This window comes from Ranitomeya imitator, chromosome 1 (assembly GCF_032444005.1).
Source record: "Ranitomeya imitator isolate aRanImi1 chromosome 1, aRanImi1.pri, whole genome shotgun sequence".
Taxonomy (NCBI): domain Eukaryota; kingdom Metazoa; phylum Chordata; class Amphibia; order Anura; family Dendrobatidae; genus Ranitomeya; species Ranitomeya imitator.
In genome coordinates this window covers 965,258,492-965,271,403 of record NC_091282.1, presented here as the reverse complement: position 1 = coordinate 965,271,403, position 12,912 = coordinate 965,258,492, and the positions used below count along the sequence as shown (strand labels likewise).

Genomic DNA, 12,912 nt, shown 5'->3' with positions numbered 1-12,912 from the left:
AAAAAACCTGTCTCAATAAATTAGCATATCAAGAAAAGGTTCTCTAAACGACCTATTACCCTAATCTTCTGAATCAACTAATTAACTCTAAACACATGCAAAAGATACCTGAGGCTTTTATAAACTCCCTGCCTGGTTCATTACTCAAAACCCCCATCATGGGTAAGACTAGCGACCTGACAGATGTCAAGAAGGCCATCATTGACACCCTCAAGCAAGAGGGTAAGACCCAGAAAGAAATTTCTCAACAAATAGGCTGTTCCCAGAGTGCTGTATCAAGGCACCTCAATGGTAAGTCTGTTGGAAGGAAACAATGTGGCAGAAAACGCTGTACAACGAGAAGAGGAGACCGGACCCTGAGGAAGATTGTGGAGAAGGACCGATTCCAGACCTTGGGGAACCTGAGGAAGCAGTGGACTGAGTCTGGTGTGGAAACATCCAGAGCCACCGTGCACAGGCGTGTGCAGGAAATGGGCTACAGGTGCCGCATTCCCCAGGTAAGGCCACTTTTGAGCTACAGAGAAGCAGCACTGGACTGTTGCTAAGTGGTCCCAAGTACTTTTTTCTGATGAAAGCAAATTTTGCATGTCATTCGGAAATCAAGGTGCCAGAGTCTGGAGGAAGACTGGGGAGAAGGAAATGCCAAAATGCCTGAAGTCCAGTGTCAAGTACCCACAGTCAGTGATGGTGTGGGGTGCCATGTCAGCTGCTGGTGTTGGTCCACTGTGTTTCATCAAGGGCAGGGTCAATGCAGCTAGCTATCAGGAGATTTTGGAGCACTTCATGCTTCCATCGGCTGAAATGCTTTATGGAGATGAAGATTTCATTTTTCAGCACGACCTGGCACCTGCTCACAGTGCCAAAACCACTGGTAAATGGTTTACTGACCATGGTATTACTGTGCTCAATTGGCCTGCCAACTCTCCTGACCTGAACCCCATAGAGAATCTGTGGGATATTGTGAAGAGAAAGTTGAGAGACGCAAGACCCAACACTCTGGATGAGCTTAAGGCCGCTATTGAAGCATCCTGGGCCTCCATAACATCTCAGCAGTGTCACAGGCTGATTGCCTCCATGCCACGCCGCATTGAAGCAGTCATTTCTGCCAAAGGATTCCCGACCAAGTATTGAGTGCATAACTGAACATTATTATTTGTTGGTTTTTTTGTTTGTTATTAAAAAACACTTTTATTTGATTGGATGGGTGAAATATGCTAATTTATTGAGACAGGTTTTTTGGGTTATCAGGAGTTGTATGCCAAAATCATCAGTATTAAAACAATAAAAGACCTGACAAATTTCAGTTGGTGGATAATGAATCTATAATATATGAAAGTTTAATTGTAATCATTACATTATGGTAAATAATGAAATTTAACACTATATGCTAATTTTTTGAGAAGGACCTGTACATGGTTATTAGATCGCCCCTCAGTCGTCTTTTTTCTAGACTAAATAATCCTAATTTCGCTAATCTATCTGGGTATTGTAGTTCTCCCATCCCCTTTATTAATTTTGTTGCCCTCCTTTGTACTCTCTCTAGTTCCATTATATCCTTAATCTCTCTCTCTTCCACATGTGTACATGAGAAAAACCGATCATTCACCTGTAGTGAAGCTGTGAGCAGTAAACTATCTTTAACCCCTTCATGAAGGAGCCCTTTTTGTTTTTTTCAATTTCGTTTTTTGCTCCCCTCCTTCCCAGACCCATAACTTTTTTATTTTTCCATCAATATGGCCATGTGAGGGCTTGTTTTTTGCGGGACGAGTTGTACGTTTGAACGACACCATTGGTCTTACCATGTCTTGTACTAGAAAATGGGAAAAAAATTCCAAGTGTGATGAAACTGCAAAAAAAGTGAAATCCCACACTTGTTTTTTGTTTGGCTTTTCTGCAAGGGTCACTAAATGCTAAAACTGACCTGATATTATGATTCTACATGTTATCATGAGTTCATGGGCTGCAGACATGTCTTGGTTATTTTTTATCTAAGTGGTGAAAAAAAGTTCCAAACTTTTCTAAAAATGGAAAAAAAAATTGCACATTTTTCCAATACCCGTAGTGCCTCCATTTTTCGGGATATCAGGTCGGGTGAGGGCTTATTTTTTGCATGCCAAGCTGATGTTTTTAATGATACTATTTTAGTGCAAATACGTTCTTTTGATCGCCCGTTATTGCATTTTAATGCAATGTCACAGCGACCAAAAAAACATAATTCTGGCGTTTTGAATTTTTTTTTCGCTACGCCGTTAAGCGATCAGGTTAATCCTTTTTTTTTATTGATAGATCGGGCGATTCTGAACTCAGTGATACCAAATATGTGTATATTTGATTTTTTATTGTTTTATTTTAAATGGGGCAAAAGGGAGGTGATTTAAACTTATTTTTTTTATTTTTTTCATATTTTTTAAAACATTTTATTTTTGCCATGCTTCAATAGCCTCCATACACTTAGGTAGGAAAAAAGGATCATCCCCGTCATAGGTATACAGGGTTTAAGTACACGTCAGCATTTGGAAGCGACGCCCAATGGATCAGATGCCACCCAGAGTCAGAGTTCAGGCTCATCAGGAAGTTCACATAACAAGATTAACCCCTTCATGACCGGGGGATTTTTCGTATTTCCATGTTCGTTTTTCGCTCCCCTCCTTCCCAGAGCCATAACTTTTTTTATTTTTCAGTCAATTTGGCCATGTGAGGGCTTATTTTTTGCGGGACGAGTTGTACTTTTGAAAGACATCATTGGTTTTAGCATGTCGTGTACTAGAAAATGGGAAAAAAATTCCAAGTGCGGTGAAATTGCAAAAAAAGTGCAATCCCACATTGGTTTTTTGTTTGGCTTTTTTGCTAGGTTCACTAAATGCTAAAAATGACCTGCCATTATGATTCTCCAGGTCAGTACGAGTTCATAGACACCTAACATGACTAGGTTATTTTTTATCTAAGTGGTGAAAAAAAAATCCAAACTTTGCTAAAAAAAAAAATTGCGCCATTTTCCGATACTTGTAGCGTCTTCATTTTTCATGATCTGGGGTCGGTTGAGGGCTTATTTTTTGCGTGCCGAGATGACGTTTTTAATGATAGCATTTCGGTGCAGATACGTTCTTTTGATCGCCCGTTATTGCATTTTAATGCAATGTCGCGGCGACCAAAAAAACGTAATTCTGGCGTTTCGAATTTTTTTCCCACTACGCTGTTTAGCGATCAGTTTAATACTTTTTTTAATTGATAGATCGGGCGATTCTGAACGCGGCGATACCAAATATGCGTAGATTTGATATTTTTTTATTGATTTATTTTGATTGGGGCGAAAGGGGGGTGATTTAACCTTTTATGTTTTTTTTATTTTTTTCACATTTTTTTAAACTTTTTTTTTTAACTTTTGCCATGCTTCAATAGCCTCCATGGGAGGCTAGAAGCAGGCACAGCACGATCGGCTCTGCTACATAGCAGCGATCTGCTGATCGCTGCTATGTAGCAGAAATGGAGGTGTACTGTGAGCGCCGACCACAGGGTGGTGCTCACAGTCACCGGTGATCAGTAACCATAGAGGTCTCTAGGACCTCTATGGTTACCATCCTGAAGCATCGCCGACCCCCGATCATGTGACGGGGGTCGGCGATGACGTCATTTCCGGCCGCCCGGCCGGAAGCGGTAGTTAAATGCCGCTGTCTGCGTTTGACAGCGGCATTTAACTAGTTAATAGATGTGGGCAGATCGCGATTCTGCCCGCGCCTATTACGGGCACATGTCAGCTGTTCAAAACAGCTGACATGTCCTGGCTTTGATGCGGGCTCACCGCGGAGCCCTGCATCAAAGCAGGAGAGCCGGCATCGGACGGTATAGTACGTCCGATGCCGGTAAGGGGTTAAAAATCATCAGAGAAATACAAATTGATATTTTACACATTTAGCCTTCATGAGAGGCTAGAAGCTGGCACAACTCGATCGGCTGTGCTACATAGAAGCGATGCTCAGATTGCTTCTATGTAGCTGAATTCCTGCTTCGCTATGAGCACCGACCACATGGTGGCGCTCACAGCAATCCTGCATCAATAACCATAGAGGTCTCAAGGAGACCTATGGATGTCATGCCGACACATCGCTGACCCCCGGTGACGTGACGGGGTCAGCGGTGCGCGCATTTCCGGCTCGATGTCCTGAAGCGCTAGTTAAAGGGACTCTGTCACCTGAATTTGGCGGGACTGGTTTTGGGTCATATGGGCGGAGTTTTTGGGTGTTTGATTCACCCTTTCCTTACCCGCTGGCTGCATGCTGGCTGCAATATTGGATTGAAGTTAATTCTCTGTCCTCCATAGTACACGCCTGCGCAAGGCAATCTTGCCTTGTGCAGTCGTGTACTATGGAGGACAGAGAATGAACTTCAATCCAATATTGCAGCCAGCATGCAGCCAGCGGGTAAGGAAAGGGTGAATCAAACACCCAAAAACTCCGCCCATATGACCCAAAACCAGTCCCGCCAAATTCAGGTGACAGGTTCCCTTTAAATGCTGCTGTCAGCGTTTGACAGCGGCATTTAGCTGGTTAATAGCTTCAGGTGGATCGCGATTCCACCTGCCGCTATCGCACGCACATGTCAGCTGTACAAAACAGCTGACATGTCACGGCTTTGATATGGACTCCCCGCCGGAGCCCACATCAAAGGGGGAGACACGACATGCGCAGTACTATGCAGTGTTAAAGCATATTGCAGCATTTCAGAGAATAAAATACCTGCCTGTGATCTGCAGCCAGGCGTGGGTTGGGCAGTATGAACCTCCGTTAACATGTTTGTCATAATTCTGCTCCTGGTGGGTTCTGTTAATCACAATACACTAGGGATTTATTGTGTTTAAAAAACCACTCATTTTTATGTGAAGTACTCAAAGATGGAAAGCAGGGAAAAATGCTAAGTACGTTGAAATTGCATAAAAAAGTGCAATTAAAAAATAGTTTTGGGGATATTTTTGTTACCATATTCACTATATGGTCAAATTTACATGGTAATATTATTCTCCAAGTCAGTACAATCATGAAGATACCAAAAATTGATAATTTTTTTTTTTTAAAAGTGGTGAAAAAAAGTTCAGAAATTTGTAAAAACAAATTTTGCTTGTGTTGCCAATTCTGAGACGCGTAACATTATCAATTTTCAGGAAATAGGACTGTGTGAGGGCTTATTTTTTGTGCCCTGAGCTTATTTTTTATACCCTTTTGGGTAAATATGATGTTTTGATTGACTCTTATTGCATTTTATTGCAATTTTTGCCACTGTCAAAAAAATGTAATTCTGATTTTTAGATTTTGTTTTTCAATATGCTGTTTACTGATCAGATTATTTTTTTTTATATTTTGATAAATTGGACTTTTACTAACTCAGCGATACCAAATATGTGTATTTTTTATTTTTAAATTTCTTAATGTTTAATGGGGACAGGGAGCTGTTTGAGGGCATCATACTTTGTAAGGGAGCTTGGTGGGGACATTATACAGTGTAGGGGGGCTTCATGGGATTGCCATATTGTGTAAGAGGGTTATGTAGGGACTTCATACTATGGGGGTGCTTGACAGTGATATCTTGTGTGAGGGATTTTGTAGGGACATCATACTGTGTGGGGACATCATACAGTGTAGAGGGATTTGTGGTGATATCATAATACATAGGGATGGGTTTTTGTGAGGACATCCTACTGTTTGATGAGCTGTGTGGGGATATTATACTGTGTGTTGGAGGGGCTTCATGGGATTGCCATATTGTGTAAGAGGGTTATGTGGGGACTTCATACTATGGGGGTGCTCGACAGTGATATCTTGTGTGAGGGATTTTGTAGGGACATTATACTGTGTGGGGACATCATACAGTGTAGAGGGATTTGTGATGATATCATAATAAGTGGGGAGGGGTTTCTGTGAGGACATCCTACTGTTTGATGAGCTGTGTGGGGATATTATACTGTGTGTTGGAGGGGCTTTGTGAGGACATCATACAGTGTGGGGGAAGGGCGTTCTGGGTTTTGAGACATAATACTGTATGGGGGAACATCATAATGTTTAAGGGGCTCTATGGTGACATCATATTATGTGGGGACATCATACTGTGTGGGGACTGCGGGGGTATCATACTGTTTTGGGAGCTGTTGATCAAGATATAAGAGCTGAATAAAAGAAGCAGTACCATTAATAAACTTTACAAAAAACAGTAAACTATTTGCTTTTGATTAACTGTTAGAGGTAAGAATACATGTTGCATAATCCTATCTAAACTTTGCGCAGTATTAAGTTATAAAAAGTAACATAAAACAATAATGAGAAGCAGAATTAATGTTGTCTTTTTGGTTCCGCCCACCACAGCAGTCACTGTCTATGATGCGGCCCTTTGAGAAAATGTATTGTATGTTCTATTCTGTCTTGTGGAAATACACTTAGCTTTTCCAGATGATTGAGTTTCTTTTTTGCTTTCCATCAATGGTACATTGCTTATGTTAACTCCAGGCAGCAGGATCTTAGTTCTTAAAAATGTCATCTTTTTTGTTTCTTTTACTACAGTTATCGACAGAAAGCACAGAAGCTATCAAAAATTCACAAGGATCAGCCAGGTCATCCTGTCTCCAGGGCTGCTTTTTGGATTGATTATGTCCTCCGAAACAATGGCGCTAAACATCTTCGTGCTGCGGCCTATGACGTTTCCTTAGCTCAGTACTTTTTGGTTGATATTGTGTTACTTATATTTTTTATTGTTATCCTACTGGGGTATGTGCTTTATAAAATTAGGAAATACTTGCAAAAGAGCAAAGCTACAGACCACAGCACCACCAATGGATTCTACCATAATGGCCTAGCAAATGGCAAGCACAAGAAAAATGGTCACATTAAACATAAAGAGAAAGTGAAATGAACAAGCACAAGCCTGAATGAAAGGAACCACTGTAAAGTAGAAGAACACTGTATAGTAGGCTTCAGTAATAAGACACCAATGGCCATTTCAATCATTATTTATTCCCAGATTATTTGCTTCATTTACAGTCAATGTGCCTCAAAGCACTGAATGACTTGATGTTTAATTCCGACTAACATTTCTAAAATATTTCATCAATCTGTAGGTCTACGAACCATTCTTCTTCACTAAGAATGATATTTCACTACTAGAATATCCAAAACTGTGTTTTGCAATGCACATTGTGTGAATGTGCTGACCTCCTTTATAATACATTGTCCATGTACAGTACATGAAATATTTACTTGGGACTAAACCACTATTTATAAAAAATGTACATATGAATATGTCTGTCAGCTGTGCGCATTGCTTTTATGTTGGCCTAAGAGTAACATAATTTACAAATAGAATTTATAGCATATTAAATATTCATTTTTTTATATATATATGTATAGTCCTAAACCCATAAAAGGAAGTGGAAAATAAACAGAATAACAAAAAATCCTATCGGAACACACCCGTATGTCTACTACATATTTAACCAGTATAGTTATGTTCATGAGAAGCCCAAATTTTTAATAACTGGAAAGAAAAAAATGATTTCTGCAGACCTATATTGTATATACTCATACTTTTACAGCTACCTTTTTCTTTCTTGACAACAAACGCAAAGCCAACAAGCATTTGCCATATTGCTATTTTGCTGTTGATGTTGTATAAGCACCATGGGTAGCCCTGAGAGCCTACGTGCTGGTACGGCATAGCAATCTATGATCTCTTTAATTATCTTTCTTCCATCGTACTATATGAAAGATAGATTCTTGAGGGTAATGTTATAATATAGTACATTGTGTAAAGCCTTTTAGCTCTGAAGTGTCATATTCATTGAAGTGCTTGCTCACTGGTGAGGCGATGATTTGTTGCTATTGGTGGTACCCATCAATGAAAGGTAGCACTATGTTCTATCTGTTCAAAAAGAAATAGCTTCAATCATGTACTGTCAATAGCTACCTCTGTATGTGTTAATTTAAAGGGTGTCTGTACTTTCAGGTAACTTTTTAGAATAACCTGCCCTGTGTGGACACATGGGGAATGACTCTATCTCTGGCCATTTTGGGAATTGTGTCCTGAATTTGCACCAGTTTTCCCATCAGTGGGCTCGATTTCTTAATTTGCAATCCACTGAGAAGCTGGTGTGAGGATACTGGAAGCTGTGAACTTCCACATACAAATCACAGCTCACAGGCAGTCTCCATTCCTCTTTTAGACAAGCAATTTCAAGATGTACAGCAGCACAGAGCTGTCTGAATAATAATCAGCTCTGGGGTGAGGTAAATTAAATAAGAATCCTCAACTCAATATTTCTTTATTTGACTCTGCCTGTTTCTTCACCCTGTTCCTCACTCCTCCTATCCCTCCCTTCTTAAGGCCAGTCTCACACGTCCAGATAATTCCGGTACCGGAGAAAATGGTACCAGAGTTATCCATGTCCATGTGTCCGTGTGCTCACGCGGGCCATCCGTGTGGGATCCGTGTGATGTCCGTGAGTATGTTTTTAGGGTCTGTGGGCTGCACGTGTGCTATACGTGTGCTGTACGTGTGTCTGTGTCCTTGCATTGCAACAATTTTTACAATTTTAACCCTATGACAGGAAAAACGAACACGGACAGCACACGGATGGCACACGGACGGCATCCGTGTGCAGTACGTGTTTACACGGACCCATTGACTTTAATGGGTCTGTGTGATCCGTGCGCTCCCACGAACACTGACATGTCTCCGTGTTTTGCAAACGGACACATGGTCCGTGAAAACATGCTGACATGTGCAGAGACACATTTACTTTAATGTGTCTACGTGAGTCATTGTCTCCGGTACGTGAGGAAACTGTCACCACATGTACCGGAGCCACTGACATGTGAAACCGGCTTAATAGAGTATGATGGGCTGTGTTACATGGCATCACAGTGAGCCTTAGAAAAATGGACTTGAGCTGTTTTTTTTTCATTGTGAATGACTAGTCACCACTCATGATTTGCTAATAAGCCAGGACTAGTCAGGCATGGCATCTACTTTGCCAGAACAGAATAGCCCTGCTTCAGACACTGTAATCATGCCTCCTTGACAGGATTGACACCTTGTTCCCTGTTCTCTTGTGCACTGAAGCTTTGATGTGGGACAGGGAAGAGGATGTCAATCACGCCATGGAGGCAGGACTAGGCCGGGGGAAGCCTCACCCAGCTGGACTAGTTGTAACTAACTGGCAACTCATGAGCAGCGATAAACTAAGTTTTGAAACATAACACATTTGATTAGAATGCAGGTATACGGCCTGAAAGACAATGTTGGCAATTTGGAACCCTTGGGCAACCTCATAGGCTGCCTCTAAGAGTACTATGCACTGTAAACTTCTTTGACTTATTTTATTTTTCAATTAGAAGCACATTAAAAAATGACTTGACTCGTAAAAGAAACAGAGAAGTGTTTTTAATATGTCTGTGTTTTCCAAATATATTTCATGCAACAATTACAGTATATTTATTTGTGACCTATTTACAGTATATGCTGAACATAAGACTATCTACATATTTGCATTGTGGTTTTTGATAATAAATGAAATATATTATCAACATCAAAAGGACAAATAACATAGATTCCTTTCTGATAGCTTCTGCAACATTGATGATGAACAGAAAGGGCCATTTAAGTCCAGCCCTATTCCTCCCTATGCCTTAGCCCCACCCAGGAATCACTTCACCACTTTTAGGCCGGTTTCACACGTCAGTGGCTCCGGTACGTGAGGTGACAGTTTCCTCACATACCGGAGCCACTGACACACGTAGACGCATTAAAATCAATGCATCTGTGCAGATGTCATTGATTTTTGCGGACCGTGTCTCCGTGTGCCAAACACGGAGACATGTCAGTGTTCGTGGGAGCGCACGGATTACACGGCCCCATTAAAGTCAATGGGTCCGTGTAAAACACGTACCGCACACGGACGTTGTCCGTGTGCCGTGCAGGAGACCGCGCTCCAGTAAGCGCTGTACCCCCCACATGGTGCTGAAGCCGCGATTCATATCTTCTGTGCAGCAGCGTTTGCTGCAGAGAAGATATGAATAATCCATTTTTTTTGTGGTTTTTCGTGTATAAAATAAAGGTCCATGTCCCCACCCCCTGTGCGCCCCCCCCGCTGTTCTGAAAATACTCACCCAGCTCCCTCGTTGGCTGTTGCTGCTTCCTCTCCTGGCCTCACCTTCTACTGTATGCGGTCACGTGGGGCCGCCGATTACAGTCATGAATATGCAGCTCCACCTCCCATAGGGGTGGAGCCGCATATTCATTACTGTAAATGAGCAGCCCCACGTGACCGCATACAGTAGAAGGTGGGGACAAGGGGTGGGGACATGGACCTTTATTTTATACACGATAAACTTAAAAAAAAGGATTATTCATATTTTCTCTGCAGCAAACGCTTGCTGCACAGAAGATATGAATCGCGGTTTCAGCACGATGCTGCACGCTGCGTGTGGTACCCAGTGGGCACACGGGCGGCACACGTGTGCCGCCCGTGTGCCACACTGATGTGCCACATAAACGCAGGGGCACACGGACACGGATAATTCCGGTACCAATTTTTTCCGGTACCGGAATTATCTGGACGTGTGGGACAGCCCTTAGGCCAACTTTACACATGAGAAAGCCTTGAATTAGCAAGGATTTTTTCTACAACATTGTCCCAGTTTCAACAAATTTGGGACTGTCTTGAACTATGCTACCGTTTTAATGGGAAGGTAGCACTGCGTGAAATACCATAATTTGTTTCATATCTGAGAAAAGATAGTGCTGAACTTTCAACACAAATTTAAGCAGAACCTTACATCAGATTATTTTTTGCACTAATCCATACCAGAAAAAGTAAATGTCTTTAAGAAAAAAAATGGCACTACCTTCATAACATTTTCACTGCTTGCCCCTTGAACTTAACAACTTTGATTTCTCTGTTGGTTTATGCTATGAAAGATGTAAAGTTCTGCAATCATTGAGTCTTAACAATATATTCATAAAGATGCTCAGGATTAAATATTGTCGAACATTATATCATATTTTAAGTGACCTTAAATTATTCAAATTTGCAGTATCAATGACAAACAATATCAGTTAGCATAATTTGTCTCTTTATTCCGGTCTCTTTTTTTATTAATTGGAATAATGTTAAAAGGAATCTGTCACAAGACTTTTGCTACTTCATTTGACAGCAGCATAACGTAGGAAAAGAGACCCTGATTCCAATGATGATTCCAGTGATGTAACACTTACTGGGTGCAGAAGTGTGATAAAATCAGAGATTTTAGATGTTACATGAAGCAGTGTTCATAAAGCTAGCCTCACCCACCTCTGTGTGTACATTGCTATTGACAGTGAGCTGCTTATCACAGGAGAGCGTCAATTGAGCTGGAGTCAAGGCAGTGATAATCTCCTGGTGATAAAACCTTAATTGTAAGTAAACAACAGCACACAGCTTAATAAGCGACATATCCCAGAATTCTGTGTTTTTACCCCTACATCCTGATGTCCTCAGATTACCTAGCGAAACCCTGCTGATAGATTCATTTTAATACAACACTGTCTGAGAAAAAGTACTACTAAATCATATACAAGCCGAAAAGCAGACCATGCTCAGTTTATGAATTACTGAATCCTGATGGAGGCGTTGTAAAGGAGACTGAGCAAATTATCGGAACATTGAGATGACAGTACTGTGTAAATACCATGTTAAAGTAGGTTTACATGTGGTATATGTACATAGTGAACAATACTTCATTTATTAATTTTATTGATTTTTCTACGTCAACATTCTCCACCAGGAGCTTGGATTGAAAATGAAGGAATGTCTTACTGTAGCACAAATAAGCAAAAAGAAAACTACTAATGAAGCAATGATCGGTGGAGTCAGAATTGTGTGTAAAAACAAACATTACTTTAGTACTGTGATAAGTTGAAAATAAAAGCTTGAATGGTTTAACTTATTGCTCTTAATGTATGCACGGACTCATGTGAGGAGACAATATGTGCAGTATTAATGTCTTGTATTTTGGCAGCTCTGGTCTTCACATGGCAAACAAAAAGCAGCTTTTATTTTTCGAGCAGCCTGAATGTTTCATTGATTGTGCGCCCCACTGCTAAATGAAGCACTTGTGGTTGTAAGGGAACATTGTGTAACTCCAAGGACAGAGGCTGCATTATAACATTGAATTAACAGGTGTATCGCTCATATAGGAAGTCAACCGCAATCCACAGAAACCGTCACCACAGATGTCCACATACAACAACTGCATGACACTCAAATAGCCTAGAAAACAAGACCGAAAAGAAATGATTTTATATAAAAAATGAGTGCTGTAACATGGCACATATACAGCTGTGATTTATAGATTGTTGGAGGGTGGTGGGTGATTGCAGAGATGGAGCCGGTGTAGGGAGTCTTATAGGAAACGCTCCCTGTGGGACATGCTGATTGTCTCACCTCCAGAAAGAAAAAAAAAACCTCTCTAGTGTCACCTACAGGTAGTTGCATTGTACAGTTTATAACAAAAGTGAGTACACCCCTCAAATATTTGAAAACATTTTATGATATCTTTTCATGGGACAGCACTGACGATCTGACACGTTGATGCAATGTAGTCAGTGTACAGCCCTCTAAATAACTCAACAACACAGCAATTAATGACTAAACTATTGGCAACAAAAGTGAGTACGCCCCTAAGTGAAAACGGCCAAATTGTGCCCAAAGTGTCAATATTTTGTGTGTCCACCATTATTTTCAAGCACTGCCTTAACTCTCTCGGGCAAGGAGTTCACAAGAGCTTTACATATTGCCACTGCAAACCTCTTACATGATGGCATCTCCACCTTCTGTTTGAGGATGCCCCACAGATAGATTTTAGGTCTGGATATATGCTTGGCCAGTCCAGCACC

General features: G+C 41.0%; 1 protein-coding gene across 3 annotated transcripts in view; it reads left to right on the top strand.

Annotated features, from left to right (window-relative positions):
• Positions 1 to 10,178, top strand: part of UGT8 (UDP glycosyltransferase 8) — a 194,231-nt gene extending 184,053 nt beyond the window's left edge. For all 3 annotated transcript variants that reach the window (XM_069743767.1, XM_069743765.1, XM_069743766.1), the window contains one exon: positions 6,546 to 10,178. In XM_069743767.1, coding sequence (XP_069599868.1) covers positions 6,546 to 6,894 — 349 coding nt within the window. In that variant the 3' untranslated portion in view covers positions 6,895 to 10,178. The remainder of the gene's footprint in view (positions 1 to 6,545) is intronic.
• Positions 10,179 to 12,912: the final 2,734 nt, after the last annotated feature.